Source organism: Amphiprion ocellaris, chromosome 13 (assembly GCF_022539595.1).
Source record: "Amphiprion ocellaris isolate individual 3 ecotype Okinawa chromosome 13, ASM2253959v1, whole genome shotgun sequence".
Lineage (NCBI taxonomy): Eukaryota > Metazoa > Chordata > Actinopteri > Pomacentridae > Amphiprion > Amphiprion ocellaris.
In genome coordinates, this window is record NC_072778.1 from 36376265 (window position 1) to 36392554 (window position 16290).

At 40.9% G+C, this 16290-nt stretch overlaps 1 protein-coding gene across 2 annotated transcripts; it reads right to left on the bottom strand.

Moving 5' to 3' along the window:
• Positions 1–135: 135 nt before the first annotated feature.
• Positions 136–10835, bottom strand: zgc:66447 (SLAIN motif-containing protein-like). 2 transcript variants are annotated; one of them, XM_023265730.3, is made up of 9 exons: positions 10618–10835; positions 9569–10212; positions 6417–6553; positions 5504–5623; positions 3749–3889; positions 2792–3121; positions 2520–2663; positions 1285–1582; positions 136–1150 (listed from the first exon to the last, which is right to left on the bottom strand). In XM_023265730.3, exons 2-9 carry the CDS (start codon positions 10201–10203, stop codon positions 1096–1098), a joined length of 1860 nt encoding a protein of 619 aa, XP_023121498.1. In that variant the 5' UTR covers positions 10204–10212; positions 10618–10835; the 3' UTR covers positions 136–1095. The 2 variants fall into 2 exon arrangements, with proteins under 2 accessions (XP_023121498.1, XP_035802078.1); XM_035946185.2 differs by lacking the exon at positions 2520–2663.
• Between the last annotated feature and the right edge of the window lie 5455 nt (positions 10836–16290).

The following is a 16290-nucleotide window of genomic DNA, read 5'->3' on the forward strand; positions in this document are numbered from 1 at the left end:
GTCACAAGGGGTGGGTAGCTCTCTTTTGGTCACACACCCAGGAAATATCCGGGACCTGATGACTGCTTGTGCTGAGTAGTGCAACTAATTAGCCGGTAGCTGGCATGATGCAAAAAAAATAACCAAAAATACAAATACAGTTTCAGGGTAGACTTTATTATTCATTATTCTTACAGCTCCTAATTTTCAGAGGCACTCTTCATGAGGGTGCATAGCTGACTAAGGCACAAGGCCTTTGTGCATAAACATTTTTTCCCAAACGCTCAATTCCACCTCTAGATATGCAATAAAATGCCTGGAAAACTTAGTACTGTAACAGTACCTTTAATGACACAAGATTCCTTCTGGAATTAAAGAGTTGCAGCTGTAATGCACCTTGGCACAAACCATATTTTTCCTTTTTCTATAATTCGTAAGGGCAGTGTGGTTTACAGGAGTTGCATTGCTGTGTAAGCAAGTAGCAAAACACAACTACAACACAAATCTAAACATAATTTCACTATGAACCACTGGAACATTCATAAATCCGCACAGATTGTTGCAGGACACATGGAAGATTTGTCATATTGCAGTTAGATAATGATGAAAAGGCTGTTGGGCAAAGGGAAAACAACACAACCAAGCATGCAATAGTCAGCACCTTCATCTAGTAGTAATTCACACAGAAAAATTAACAAACCAGCAATATCTTCATTTAAATTGTCTTCATATCAATTACATCAACAGTACAGTAATACAACCCTTAATATTCCAGCAGTTTCTCACAATTACCATAGAAAAATAAGTAAAATTGACACAAACGAATCTTCTGGAAGCTCCGAGTTGGTCCATATAACAAATGGAGAGTGTGTGTGTGTGTGTCTTCTCGTCTGCCTACACATCCTCTCTTTGTGTGGGTTGACAATGTTTCATGCGAGGGAAAGAGATTAACTACAAATCCAGTGCAGCCCAGCGCTCTAGTCTGAAATGGGGGGACTGAGAGGTTGTGTAACACATTTGTGGAAACAGTGGGTGTTGTTTCTTTTGTACTGAGAGGTAACACGGAGAAGTCAGGTGATTCTTGCAGCAGTGAACATCCATCATCACCGGCAAAACTCAGTAACATCCGTCTTTCCAGGATTCATCAGAGATTTTAGTCATTCCTAAAGACCTGTCAATAAAATACAAAGTTAATCTCAATTCACACAAGATTCCAAATATCAAACAGAATGACACACAAATATATATACTATTAGTAAAAGGATATAGTCTTCATTATCTCCTTGTTTCTTTGTGAGCACTCACCTCCTGGGAGGGTGTGAAAGTTTACTTCTTGTGGAGCCTGATGGCACAGCCTGACCTCGCCCCACTATAGGCCTTCCTCCCCCAGTCGAGGCCCTCCCGGGAATGAAGCCTCCTCCGTTAGCAGAACCTGGCGACTGGACCCTGCGGGCCCCTCCTGCAGGCGGCCCTTGGATGGCAGGCAGACCTCTGGAAGGCTGACGACCAGCTGCCATGGAGCCCACAGGATTGATGGCTTTAACCGGAGTCCGCAGGGAGAGAGGAGACTGGCCGTTGCTACGTAGGCGACTACAAGCCATACCTTGAGTGGAGGAAAGGCACAGTGGTATAACAGAACCTCAACCCACGCTGCTTTTATGAGACAAGTTGGGAATCAAATTAATCTCATTAATATATACAAAAAATAAATGCGCTGTGGTTGAAATCCATTTGTGGTATTTAGGAGTTGTAGACAAGCTTAGGAGGAGCAGTACTAAAATACCATGGATAACGCTGGAGTTGGAATAATCATGTAGCAGGTGAGTGAAAAGAGGATTACCTGTACATTAGCTGGGAAATGTCAGGGAAGATGAGTGGTCAGGGATGAAGGAGGGCAGAACTGGGATACTTTGCATGACTGTAATCAACTCTAACCTGTCTATAGTATAAGCTGGTTAAAGATGGTGACTTGTGTGTCGTTGTCAACATTAGATAAACACATTCATTGTGACATATCAGAAGAATATTACATTTTTCATGTCAACGTCCTTCAAAGAAATACAAGTTCTATGCTTTGACGCGTATAATATTAACCATAGGATACTGTGCTTCCATGGGATAAAAGTCATAGAAGCACACCACATCAACTGATATATTTTTGTTGTTTATAGTTGCATTCAGAGCAATTTTGTATTTTCTTTTATTCTATTTAAACAATGTTATGTTAATATTCTCATAATGATTTTTAAAATAATTTCAAGCTGCCCTGTTTCTAGGTGTAATAGTATGAAACCCCTGGTACGAATAATTAAACCTAATTATTAAAAACTGTTCCACAGAGCCTCTAGTGGTTACATTTTTTTTTACAGTATTTTTAAAAATAATATTCCTGAACATTAGTCAAAACACACCTGTGGGCATGCAGAGGTTAAAAAGAGGTAAGGTGGTGGGATTAAAGTGGCACTACATGGGGCTTGAGGAAATGCAGGTGCTGTTCTATCAGAGGAGAGGTGAGGACCGGGTGAGGAGGGCAGGGTTACCTGTGGAGTGGGAGTGAGTCAGGTGAGACATGCGGTTGCCAGAGCTCTGGAGGTTAGCCTCCATGCTGCGGCTGTTTCTGACTGCCTCCAGGGAACGTAGGCTGGTGCGGGGGGCCAGATTAGGCATGCTGTGCCTCAACTCCTCTGGAACCACACATACATAACGCAGAATACGAATCAGCAAAAGTTTGGTACAAGAATCTTTGTGATCGGCGCTGAAATCTTCTGGATGCTGGGTAAAAATGCTACTTTACTACTGGTTTATAGTCTACCTTCGCTCTTGGCAAATTTGAGCAGCTCTGCACTGGGACCCTGGAGAGACCGTCTGGGGGTTCTTGTGCGCGGGGCCCCGAGTCGGCTGCTGTATTCCTGACCGTGGTTGGAGGTGGAGGGAGAGAGGCACCGGGGTGAGCCTAATGGTGAAGGGGTGAAGTGGTGTCGTCGTTGAGGCATGGAGGAGAACTCATCCTCTTCATCCTCCAGGCTGTAACTGTCAAATTCCTGGTCACTGTACGTACCACCCCGGCGCAGGGACTGCAGAGATGCTGTGGAGCTGCGCCGGGATGCAGATGCTGAACTGGAAGCATAATCTTGCCTCAGACCTGTCACCAAAATTGTAAAAAAAAAAAGCAAAATATGCAAAAGAAACAAAACAAAGTCAAACTATGTGATATAATGGCATGTAAGAAAATACTGTGCCACAGTCTAACAGCTCTAAACTGTAGTTTGGTCTTATGTCTGGGGCCGCATGCTTCAAAGACTGCATTTGAAGACCAAAGTGGTGCAACAAAGCTGTTTCACTGAGAAAGCTCCTTCAAGTACAGTCAAGAAATGCAGCCTTCTTTTTACAACCTATCCCATGATTCACAGGGATATCTCCAAAATATCATGCACTCCCTAAATGACACAGTGTTGAAAACTATGTCTTTAAATGTAAATACTGGTTTCAACTTGGTCAAGTAGCTGACACAGATGTTCCAAATGTGTCTTTGCTGCTGTTAAGGTTGCTAGGCGTACGGAGAAGCAGCGGGAACAACTGGTGATGCAAATAAGTCCTCAATAGACCAGACTGTATAATTCCACAACGTCTTAGATCGGTCTAAAAAGGCCATGGCTTCAATGGAGACAACCCATAACTTGAGACACTTTTCTTCCTCAGCTGCCATAACAAGGAATAGCCACCCTATTTACATGTGGCACTGAGAACTCCATATGATCCGTCTACTCACTCTCTTCCTGAAGGCGAGCCATGATCTGGACATCAGTGAGATCCTGCAGCTTGTAGCCCATAGAGATGGAGTCATCTGATGTGCTGAGCTCACTGTCTATGGAGGACTGTGAGCTTAGGGCTGAGTGCATGCTTGTGACACCTGTAAACACATGTAGGACACCAGTTAATAAATGGGAATAATCACCACAGTTTTTAAAGGTATTTCCACATCTTAACAATGACCATTAATAAGTGCATTGCCCTCCACAAAGATGGTGCTTCAGCTTCATAAACACTCAAATTTAGGTACATGTTTCAATTTGTAATTTTCAAAACCTTTTCATTGGTATTTCTTATGAGCACACTGGTGGCAGACTTACACTTGACACAGGACCATCACATTATAGGATGACGAATAGCTATCAGAGTAAGTTCACATAAAAAAAAAAGATCGGTTGTGAGGCTTGAGGAAAGACTTTTGTTTTAAATGCCTCTTCACACCACAAAATGAGCTAAACAAATGTATACAATTGTAGAGATGCTTCAAGATAAAGTAGAGTAACCTGTCACAGTGTTGATGAGCAAAGTTTACATTAGAAGGTAGTGTCTGCGATTATTCACACACACGCAGCATTGCTTGCTTCGTGACAACTTTTGATTTCGTATTTGGCAGGTGGATGTGAATATTACGGTGTCTCAGTGACTTCATCAGTATTGAAGAATTTAAAGTCTGACCATGGAAAGTTTAAAATAACACATCCCTCTGTCTTGACTTCACTATAACTCAGATCAGCTGCATTAGTCTAGAAAGGCCTGTCTGCCGTCAATGCCTGGGAAAGCTGTAGCCGAAGCTACCCTGCCAGCCATGTCTGTTTCACACTTCAACTGAGAGAAATGGGAAATGACATTTGGTTATGTAAAATATCTGGGATTAGATAAGATCACCACCCACAAGCCAAGCATTTACAAGTTCATGCAAAGATTTGTTATTAACAGGGATTTCACAACAGCATCAGCATTACTGGCCTTTGCACAGTGTCAGATATTGTGAGACAATGTGAGTAAAAACCAAGTCAAGATCCATGGTTTTACAGTAGATTTCACACGGGTTAGCACTGCCAAACACAATCACTATACACCTGTGTTTTTATCACTTGCAGTACAAATTGCATATACTTTACATAACTACTGACCATCTTCCAAAGAACACTAGTGTAATATGCCAGGCACACACTGGTATCTATTCATTTCCATACAGCAAAGATAAGATCATTGACTAGATAATTCATAATATTAACCTAAATGATCACTGGCTAAAGATGTAGTTGAAACCTTGGGCAAACACTAAAGGTCTGTTTTTGTGATACAGGCATGTATGCTGACTAACACCAACCTTTGTAATACAATAAATTCAAAATGACACATTTACCTTTTTAGGAAATCTGCACTCGCTAAATCATCAGTGACATCAGATCATAAAATGAACGGTTGCTAGGCAGGAGCATAAATCTCTATATATAAATATAAATCTAGAACACTGATGGAAAGTTTTGGAAAATGGTTTGCAGTTATGCACAGTATATGTATACAGTAAAGTGGGTAAAACATGCAAAAATGCCACAGCAGTCCTTCAAATTTACCACCGAGGACACACTGTTGATGCATTAGCGCACACACATATCAGCTGACCTACACCCTTACTATAACTGACGTTATTGCCACTGTTGTGTTGAGCAGAAATTGAGGAGCACAGTGTGTTAATGTCATGCCATACCTGAGCTGCCACAGGTTAGTAGGGATTTGTTAGTTGATTTGTGGTACCCAGGGGAGATCAGGCCTGAGCCTGCCGAGCCGGCCTCCGATGGGCTGCTGTACATGTTCCTCCATCGAGATGCTGCCGGGGACAGGACAGGAGAAATCAGATATTGCCAGAGAAAAATATACACCACTCCCAACTTGTAGACAGTGTGATGCTGAGTGTAATAGCAGGTAGTTGTAAATCATTTCACTTAAGGGATTTGCAGACAAGCTTTCACCTTTGAGGTATGTTTTTACTGCAAACCCATTAGTCTCTGCTGTTCAACTGAAACATGCTCCTTGCCACCAGCTAGTTTCATGGCCTGGTGCTACCGTTTAAAAAAAACTGAGAGCTGTCCCAGGGGTGAAGGTAATCCAATCTAACCAGTGACTTCATGTAGTCATTCAGCCCTGGTGTGAATAGCTTTGTTGTTCAGGTTCTGTACTGTGCAGGAAGTAGGAACTGCAAGCAGGATAAATAATGAATGGGGTCTGTAGGATCAGATGCAAACTTCTGTCCACACATACAGACGCCAACACATTCACCGCCAGTACTCAGGCTTTGTCATACAGCTTCACTATGCACAGCAGAGGTGAACAGTAACTAAGACAAACAGACCATGGCGGACTGGTAAATGTTCTGAATTAGGTGCCTGAACTTTGGCTTGAGCAAAGAATCTTTAAAGCAGTCGTATGCTTTAAAGACCTTCAAATACAAAATCTCATTTGTTTGGAAAGCTCCCTTATTTCAAGCTTGAAATTGACAGAGATTGTAGAATTAAGAGTTAACATATGGGGTAAAACTGAAGTTCAGAATAAAAAATAATTTGCCTCAGGTACTTTAAAGTGTTTAATAGAAAAAGGAACACATATCTCTGCTAGTAACATACTCTGGTCCAAGCGGTTGATCAGTGTCCGACAAGCCATTTCTGTCTCTGGACTGCGTTGATCAAGAACCTGCCGACACCACTTCAAAGGAGAATCTGGGCCTTGATCTGCTACTTGCTTTTTAGGAGACACATATAACCTGCAGGGAAGAAGCACACCAGAGGAAAATGTACGATTATACCAGGGAAATGAAAGGGATGGAAAACTGAGGTATGGAAAAAGGCAGCGAAGGCTGAGGAAGTAAGCCTAATCTGCTTCTTATTAAACATGCTTGTCAGAAGTGTTTGCCAGTAAGTGCCAAGTAGAAATTTTAAATAAGAACAAGATAGAGATTATTGTGAACAGCTGGAGCGCAAGTTAGGTGCATGAAAAGTACTGCGCAAGCTGTGTAACGTAGGAATGTTTTCCAGAAGGTATGTGAGATAATCATGACTGATGACAGGCAGAATTAACACACAATCACTGAATGGTTTTCTGGCAAAGAGACGCTGTGAACATCAAACCTGGGCCTATTGTTTGAAAAGAATGATGTAATCAGACGAAACAGTGAGTAATCAAATACCTTAGGCAAGTAGTGCATCTTTGAATGTTTTTGTCAGTGCTTACACCTCATTCAGTTCTTAATCCACATTTGCTTCATCCACTCAGTTTAAGAAACACAGCTCACATTTGCTTCATCCACTCAGTTTAAGAAACACAGCTCATCCTGGTCTCTATGATGTGACGGCAGACTGCTTTTTGCATTTAAAAATGTGTTTGTGCTTGTTCCTTAGTAAAGACAGAAGGATAAAATGGAGAGGTCATCTAAGATGTAGGGACATGAATAGACGATACCTAAAATGTTGTGACTTTTATTCCTGCTATCCATTACCATTACATTCCACTGTAAGAAAAATATTCAGTGTCATCCCTTCAGGACAGATGCGCCAGCCAAGGTGGGTTCATACAGTCTGTGATGCTTTCTCTGCAGTGTGTCCTATGTTGCCCCAGTGAGAGCAAACAGCCGTTAAGTCACCACAGGCTTTGAACTGGCAATCACATGGCTCAGACCCTTTGAGTTGAACACACAAAAGGCCCAGACCGACCGGTTCTGGACCAATCAACTACAAATCATCTTCGCATTGGGCAAACACAAAGGGGTCTATTTCCCACTGGAATGAGGACCAATACGGAGAGCAATATTCAGGTCACACATCCTGCCAGAGAGCACAGCTTCTCAGTGTGGGGAGGGAGGGAGCTACTTGGTTTGTACACATACCCTGGGTCTGAAGCAGAATAATGGTGCTTGCATTTCATCCGTTGACACCACAGTGTTGGTCCCAGACTCAAAGTTGCTACTGGTATTCATGTAAGAGACAAGTCTGCAACCGTCCTTCAGTTAGCTTTACTGCTAAATCAGAAAAATATACCAGATGATGAAGACTAAAGCAGTGTCAGAAGACTTAGCTGACTTTCAGTTAGCACTGATGCTAAAACAGTTTTAAGTTAACCACATAGTCATGCTATAATTATGTGGTAATTTTTTCCTCTTGAGTTGATCAGCGTCATAGCACCATATGTGCCTCATTGACAGAATCAGGGATTATTCTGCTCCACTGTGTCCATGTGAACAGTGCAAGTTGGGAGGTATGAGGTTGAGGCCCACGGGTGGAAACTAATATATTCAAGATACCATTTTGTTAAACTTAAGAGTATCTGACCACAGAATTAGAACACAGAGGGCACTCAAATGTCATTCCTGAATAGCCAGAGTACAGTTGAAACGCTGTCTGTCTGATCTAACAACGTTGAGCTCCAGTGCCAGAACACTGTTTTCTTTATCTAATCTTTAAATCTGTGCTATTAACAGCCTAATTATTTTCTTATACAATCAAAACCCCATAAAGATAAACGTCTTGCTGCCTATGTTTTAGTCCCTGCTGCAGTCTGGTTGAACACAGGGGTGGGGGGGCTCAGATCACATGCTGTGCAATCCCACCTAAAGCAGTTTAGCCACGTGGTCGCATCCAGGCCAGAGCAGATCAGATTATGTTGCTGTTAGGATTACTCCATGTTTTTGGCTATGATAACCTCACAAAGCACATATGGTATGGCTAATGATGTGAAACTGAAAATAAGTCATGAATGGTCTGGCTGTTAAGTTCCGTGGCTCAGCTGCTAAAGTAGCCGTCAGGAACACAATATGGTACCTGTTTTAGACAATACGGCACAAACAACCATGTCTAGACTGATCTCTGGCATGAAATGAGCACGGATTATTAACCGTCTGGTACTGTTCCTTTTGGGCAACTATATTTAGCCAATTAAACTGGAGGAACGCTGATCTTGTTTTTTAGAAGCTTCAACTTGACCTGTAATCAGAGTGTAATTAATGTAAAAGTTCATTTTTGGTCTTAAATACGTTGCGTAAGGAGGTTTAGCAAATACAGATCTTTTTCTGTAGCAGGTTTTCTCAGCATATTTTGTCATGCTTCACTTCCAACAGCCATAAAGCAGCTCCTCCCTTGTGTTCACTTCAATTTGTCAAACAGGTAGTGGATAGGCCATGCACCTGTTGTTTACCTCAGTCTGAGAAGCCAGCAAGGGAAAACACTTTAGATGCTATCTGCTTAGACTCCTCTTACTTTTACAGCTTCCTCATCACTCCAGTTTTTTGTCTCTTTTCTCAATCACTAACGTTGTATAACTTCCTCCCCCAGTTACAGAAAGCCTTTAGAGCAGGCGTTATTACCAGGAAATTATCAAAGGCTTCAAATTTCAAGATGAGGCACCTTGTTTCTGTGGCATAAGAAATGAAAGGCAGTTTCTGTGTTACTGCAAAGCTAATTTTAAATCCGAACAACCAATGCTCCATAGTCACTGCCCTGTGGGGGAGTAGCACACTTTAGATGAAAAGGCACAAATGACTCATCTGGCTGAAGATGCTTCTTTACCTACAGAGATGCAGACATAGCAGGAAACTTTAAATCTTGCAATCTGCATCACCAGAACCCAACTCCCTCTCCAGGTAACTCCTATAAATCAATATAATTTGTCATCTCTGTCTCATCTGCATGTGTTTAGCATTAAGGGTAATGATAGATATAGATGTTGGACAAGTGGACTCAAAGCATAACTTGAGACCAGAGTGGAGCAGTGCAGATATTAGACATACCAACTGTCCTCGTCCTCTACTTCTGCACACTCATCCTCCAAATCCAGGACATCCACCTCATCCAGTGCAGTTTGGTCCACCCCTGTGTCACTCTCTGCAAGTGTCTCTGACTCATAGCTTTCCTGAGAGGGGCTCTCTGGTGTCTGAGACTGTGCTGCTCCGTTTCTGCAGGTCAAAGTCAGAAAGCCCCCACATGGACCCCGATCCTCCTCTTCGTCCTCCTCCTCCAGCCTGTTGGCCACGGGCAGAGGGGACATGTCCTCGCCGCTGCTGCTGTCCTGAGGCGGAGAAAGCTTAAAGTCTGTGCTGCCCAGCTCGCCGCCGTGCTCCAACCTGAGGCAGGAGTTGGTCACCTCTTCACAGCTCAGCCCCTCGTTGATGTTCGCGGCAGCTGTCAGGTTGCTGTTGCCTCTGTGGATGATGGTCTTGCCTCCTCTGCTGCGTAGGGTCTCATTCTGGACTTCCAACCTGCGAACAAGCTCCTGCAGCTTTCGGACCTCCTCCAGCTCCACCCCTGCCAGGTCCTGACCCCCTTCCCCTGCCTCCTCGCACCCGGGTTCGGAGCTCTCGGTGAGTCCAGTGGGGCTACCGTTGTCAGGCTGAGTGACCACGCTGGCAGTGTCCGGGACCACCATGCTGCTCCTCTGTGGACAGAGTCACAGTAACATGATTACATAGCAACAACGAGATCCAGCTGCTGAATGGACACCAGATTAGCAGCAGCTCAGTACTGGATAAATAACCCAAACACTGATGGTCGCGTCGAAACGCTTCAGGAAAATGCTTTCTGCAGTAAACACACGGAGCTCCAGCATCAACAACATAACTAGTCTCAGCTAGCTTTTATTTACATGGAACCGACCACTTTTCTGTCAACAGCTGCTTTTACAGACATGATGATGCTCTACAGTAAAACATCCACTGCTTAAAACCTGCAGCTGTACTCAGATCTGTACTTAAATCTGTACTTAGACCTAGTCCCAGCTGTACATCTGAGCCCTCTAGTTGATGTTAGCTCCGGCTAGCAGCTACCAACACAACAGTCGTACCGGTGATTGAGCCGTGTTGTCCCAGTCGTCCCAGTTGTCCCAGCGAGCTGATGACTGAGCTTGCCCGCCACTCGGAGCTCAAACTCGTGTGTGAAGCATGAATGAAGAGGCTAATTCCATCCACCAGGGAGGGTTCTCGGCTGGATACTGATGGTTAAAACACGGCAGTAGCTGTGGGTTAGCTGCTCCATGCTCGGCTGCTAACTAGCTGATGATGTCATAGCTCCTCCCCCCAGGGTTTCCTGTTTACAACGCCTCCCTGTGGCGGGACGCGGTACTACAATGACAGAGTTTTAGCTACCTATAGCAGCCACTGGGTGTCGCTGTAACAACCTTATTTTTAAACCGATTTAAACCGGGTTAAACAGCAGCTCTGCTCCCACTATATCTACATTCACCACCACTTTTTATCCAAGTGCAGCTGAACACAAAATGGCTATCTATCTATCTATCTATCTATCTATCTATCTATCTATCTATCTATCTATCTATCTATCTATCTATCTATCTATCTATCTATCTATCTATCTATCTATCTATCTATCTATCTATCTATCTATCTATCTATCTATCTATCTAGCTATCTATCTATCTATAGCCGTTTGTTGTTGCCATGCTGGTTCTTCTCGCTGTCTTATCAGCTCTGTGTATATTTAGTTATACTTTTAACTATTGGGTTTTATTTGTACTTTGCACCCAAGAGTTGTCTTTAATTTGGTTGTACATTGTGTGTGTATAATAACTATTAAAAGTATTCTATTCTATTCTATTCTATTCTATTCTATTCTATTCTATTCTATTCTATTCTATTCTATTCTATTCTATTCTATATATATTGGTAGATTATTAGAATTACTTTCATATTGCACCTTTTTGTATTTTTGTAATACCTGATTTTATTATATTTTGTACTTTTTCAAGGGATATTTTATTGTAAATACCAAAAAATCTACCTTTTTTTTAAAAACCAATTTACCAAAAAAAAAAAAAAATACTGGCATTTTTGGCAGCTTATTTCTGTTTCTTTAACAACACGATTTGTTTGTTGATTGCACATTATTTTGTACATTGTTTCCCTATCTATCTTATACTGTATATTGCATTTTCTGTTGATGTCTTCTATCTGTTCACGCTGTCTCCTTTGCTGAAGTAACACTGCAAATTTCCCCACTGTGGGATTGAAAAAGGTTTACTTATTTTATCTTAAATATTAAGGTCAAGAAAACATTATTGCCTTATCTGAAATATTTGACAAATCAGATAAGATTCTACACTATTACACAGAAACTTATAGAATCCTTCCAATCATCATCAGAATTCCATAAACATGAACCCCTTTACTACATCATAAAGGTACATTATCATAAAGAACCCTACAGAAGATAAAAGAACAGTCGAATACAGAGTTGATGACTCAATCTGAAACAGAATATGAAAATAAATTTGGATTTCTTTTGTTCAAGCAAAAAGAGTATAGAATTGGTTCTTGTTCATTTTGATAAATATTTACATCCTATTGCAAAATGAACTGGAATCAAACAGTAATTATTTGTTTTTTGATATTTTTATGGTTCCAGTTTTATGTCAGAGCACTGTGTTATTTCAATAGCCACTGTTATTCTATTCTATTCTATTCTATTCTATTCTATTCTATTCTATTCTATTCTATTCTATTCTATTCTATTCTATTCTATTCTATTCTATTCTATTCTATTCTATTCTATTCTATTCTATTTTCAAGTCTGACTGGACATTATTTCATGGCCATTTTTATGATGCCATACTCCTGTGGCCTTTCTTTGTTCATCAAATCTTTTTTCAGTAATGCAGAAACATTTGTTTTAGGATATTTAATGTAATCCTTGAATAGATGCTATTTTACAAAGCTTTACTGTCCTAGCTTGGCAAGTGTCCCATTTCAGCACTACTCACCCTGCTTTAACACCCAGTTTAAGTTTTAGACTCTACAACATCATGAATAGAAAATCCAAGAATTCCATATGAGCAAGTACACTGGTGATAGTGGAGAGGACTTCTCCTTTTTAAGAAGGACAGAACTTCAGCAGAACCAGGCTCAGAAAATCTCCATCTGCCTTGACTGATTGGGGTGAGGCTAAAGGGGAGGCAGAAAAGGTAAGGAGACATAAACAGATGATAAACAGTTCTACAGTTTCATTTAGTAGACGTTTTTATCCAAAGCGACGTACATCTGAGAGTAGATACAACACAAACAAGGATCTAGTCAGGAGAAAACAATCTGGATAAGAGCCATAAAACAAGGACAAACAAAGGAACATTTAAATGGGACAGGATTGTAGGACCAGATCAACGCTGTACAACTCCCGAGCCAGAAATATCTGTAGAGACATACAGAGAGAGAGAGGACACAGCTGGCATTATGGGAGCAAGAAGACAAAGCTAGTAATATGCAAAAGTGCAAATAAATGCATGGAAGGAGTGACAAGAATGACAGAAAACCTGAGTATAAACATGCATTAAGACAACTGGGTGAAAAGGGTAAAGCATACAGGCTACATTAAAAATGCATAAGAAGCAGAAGAGGGAAAGAGCAAACTGAGTAAGGTAGTGGCAAAATAAACTATGAATGGACATGACTGAAACAGAAGAAGAACTAAAAGCAGAGGACAAATGATTTAATTTTGATCTTGTAATTTCCAGTGGTGGGACAAACTTTAATGGGAAATTGTTCCAGTAGCAGCATGTACAGCTGAACCACCTACAACAGGTGTAGTAGTCTATTACATGTATTTTAGGAACCATCCATTATCTATACACTGCTTCATTCTCATTAGGGTTGTGAGGAACTGCAGACAATCCCAGCTGACTGAGAGTGAAGGCAGAGGACACCTGGACAGGTAACAGTCTATCACAGGGCTACACATAGAGACAAACAATCACACTCACATTCACACCTACGGACAATTTAGAATCATTATTTAACCTCAGCATGTTTCTGGACTGTGGGAGGAAGCTGGAGAACCTGGAGAAAACCCACACATATACAGGAGAACATGGAAACTCCGTGCAGGAAGATCCTAGGAAGGCCGGGACACAAACTGAGGACCTTGTAGGTGATGGTGCTAACCACCAAGCCACTGTGCAGCTCTTTTAGGAGCCAAGAAAAAATAATTCAACTTACTGTAATAATAAAGAAAGGAAATGAATAAAGTAAAAATTAATATAAAGTTTGTAATAATATTCTTATCTATCAAAATCAGGTCACTTGTCTAAACAATGCTGCGTGAACTGTTGCGCAAAAACTTTTTGTTCAGTTCACACCCTCAGTTTTTATAACAGCTTGCTACTGACAGTTCTTCTTGTTTTTGGCTTCAAAAAAGCATCAGAAATACAGAAAAATAGTGCACCACAGCTAGAATGGACTGTACTTTTACAGTCATTTATTACAGTAACCGGGCAGAGAGTGGAAAATATACAAAACAGCTGATTCAAATTTATTTCTGCCTATTTTTGCTGTACAAGCTGAACTTAAGGAAGTTGAATTGCTGCCAAAAGTACCAGTATAACTTGTTTTGCAAGAGACGATAATCTCTCAGATTAAACATAGCAGCCAATACACATGCAGGTGGATGTGTAATAAACAGTATCCTTGTGACAAACACAAGTGAAAGTATGGGTAATTCTTTAAGTGGCTCTAGAATGGGCCTAAATTTCCATGTTATTCTATATTTTTAGCTGTGGTCTCGTGGTCCTTCTGTTGTGATCTGTAGTGTGCTGTCACAGTGTGCAGACATGCCCCGTCCTGAGAGATTACTGAAAAAACAAACATGCATGCCATCATGTTTTACAGACTCACGAAAGCAACCATTTCCTTGAAAATGATTTTATATGATATGATTTCCTATAGGGTTCCTCACAACTTAAGAGAAAAAACATATATCAGCAAAACTCTCTAGTTTTGCTGAGTTCTCCAACCAAAGCTACTTAGATCGTATAAGATGTGTCTCAAGTATTCACATGCATCTGTATGAACATGTCTCTGCAGGCTCACTGTGGAAAAACACCGTCTGCTCCATCTGAAGCAATCCACACACAGTCTGAGAGTAAAAATCTGTCCAGCCACTGATCCATGTGATGCGTTTCAGCAACATAGTGCAAAGAAAGAGTGTTATTATTCTTACATGTTTAAAGCAGTACTGAATAACAGGGCCTGTATATGGATGCTAAATTTAGACTTTGAGATTTGCCTCTCACATTCAGATCACATTTTAATTTGGAAATCAGGAATGTTCTACACCTGCAGTTGATCCACTCCCCTTTTCCTACAGGCTTAGACCTGTTGCTTGAGTGAGCAGGATTAATTTAAAAGTTCAGAAATCAAGTCATATACTTGTATTCCAAAGGTGACCAAGCCAGACTGATATGATCAGTCTTTTATTACTGCAAAGTGAAACTTTGATGGACTTTGATTTAGGATTCTATCTTTGCATGTCAGAAAGTATCAGGTGATAAGAGGGTGTCTCTAAATATTTAGTGCTGACAAGAGGCTCACCTTTAGTTATATTTGTAAAACATGAACAAAGTGTCTTCCAGTTAAACCTGGTATGATTTGCTACTATGTTTAACAACCTTTCTCCACTTTTTCCTCAAACTTTCATTTCTTTATCTTGCATACCAGTGTACTGAAGGATCATGAATTTGTTCCTGAGCACTAAATACGTAAAGAATGACTATCAATTCTCCCTTCAGCTTTTTTTTTCAAAATAGAAAAGTTGTAACTTTCAGTGGCTGTACTTCAGTATTCCGTGCATGGTAGCTGTGTTGTAAATGTGATTTAACGGCTGTCACATTCTTTTTCCTTTAAAACTGTGTGGACAACATTTGTCAAGTTACTCAAAACTGAAAATGCTTGTAAGGGCTAAGGAAAAATAAACCTTAGGACATGAAAATGCCTCAACAAGTCGATGTGTAAAAATGACAACAAAAAAAACAGGTCTGCTGCATATATGATGACATGCAAAACAAGTGCAGCACTGCCCCATGCAGCCTTTCTGGTCAAATCAGTTACTGCCCTTCGCATTTACTTCTGGATGCAAAATGCAAAGTGGTTCAGACATGACAGTCTGAATCATCTGCACTAACTGCCTCACTGTTTAAGTAATTCTTGATGCTTCAGTAAAAAGCAAAAAATGACTTTCAGTAAAATATTACACTCTTCTCAAAATTTTCATGCTTTTTTTGTTTTATGTTTCTTTGCAATTTCACATTTACAGCAAAAGACTGAAAGTGTATATTATCAGTTAATGGAAACTGAGAGCAGTACAAATGAAAATCTTTGTCTATGATTAACCTATATGCCTAAACTCCCCAAACTTTCCTTTTTGACTACTAAAGTAGCAGTGTTACATCTGGGTAAAGATCAGTGCATGAAAATGGGAGACTTTGAACAAATAAGCTTCAAAGTATAACTGAGTTTTAAATGCAACTATTTCTCTTTGCCAACAATCATTAGTCCCTCTTAGATTAGTGAAAATTCTGCCCTGATAAAATGTTCTCAAACATTCATCCATCCATAATCTATACACCACTTAATCCTCATAAGGGTCAGCTGGCTGAGGGTGAAGGCAGGAGACACCTGGGCAGGTAACAGTCTATTACAGGTTCACCTGGGCAGGTAACAGTCTGGTTCACCTG

Bases quoted from the DNA above. Each gene is read 5' to 3' on its own strand.
- zgc:66447 (XM_023265730.3), bottom strand. From the start codon at position 10,203: ATGGTGGTCCCGGACACTGCCAGCGTGGTCACTCAGCCTGACAACGGT. The intron at 6,554-9,568 runs GTATGTCTAATA...TCTTCCCTGCAG, and splicing joins GTAGAGGACGAGGACAGTTG to GTTATATGTGTCTCCTAAAA. The intron at 1,151-1,284 runs GTGAGTGCTCAC...TTTTATTGACAG, and splicing joins CTTTCACACCCTCCCAGGAG to GTCTTTAGGAATGACTAAAA.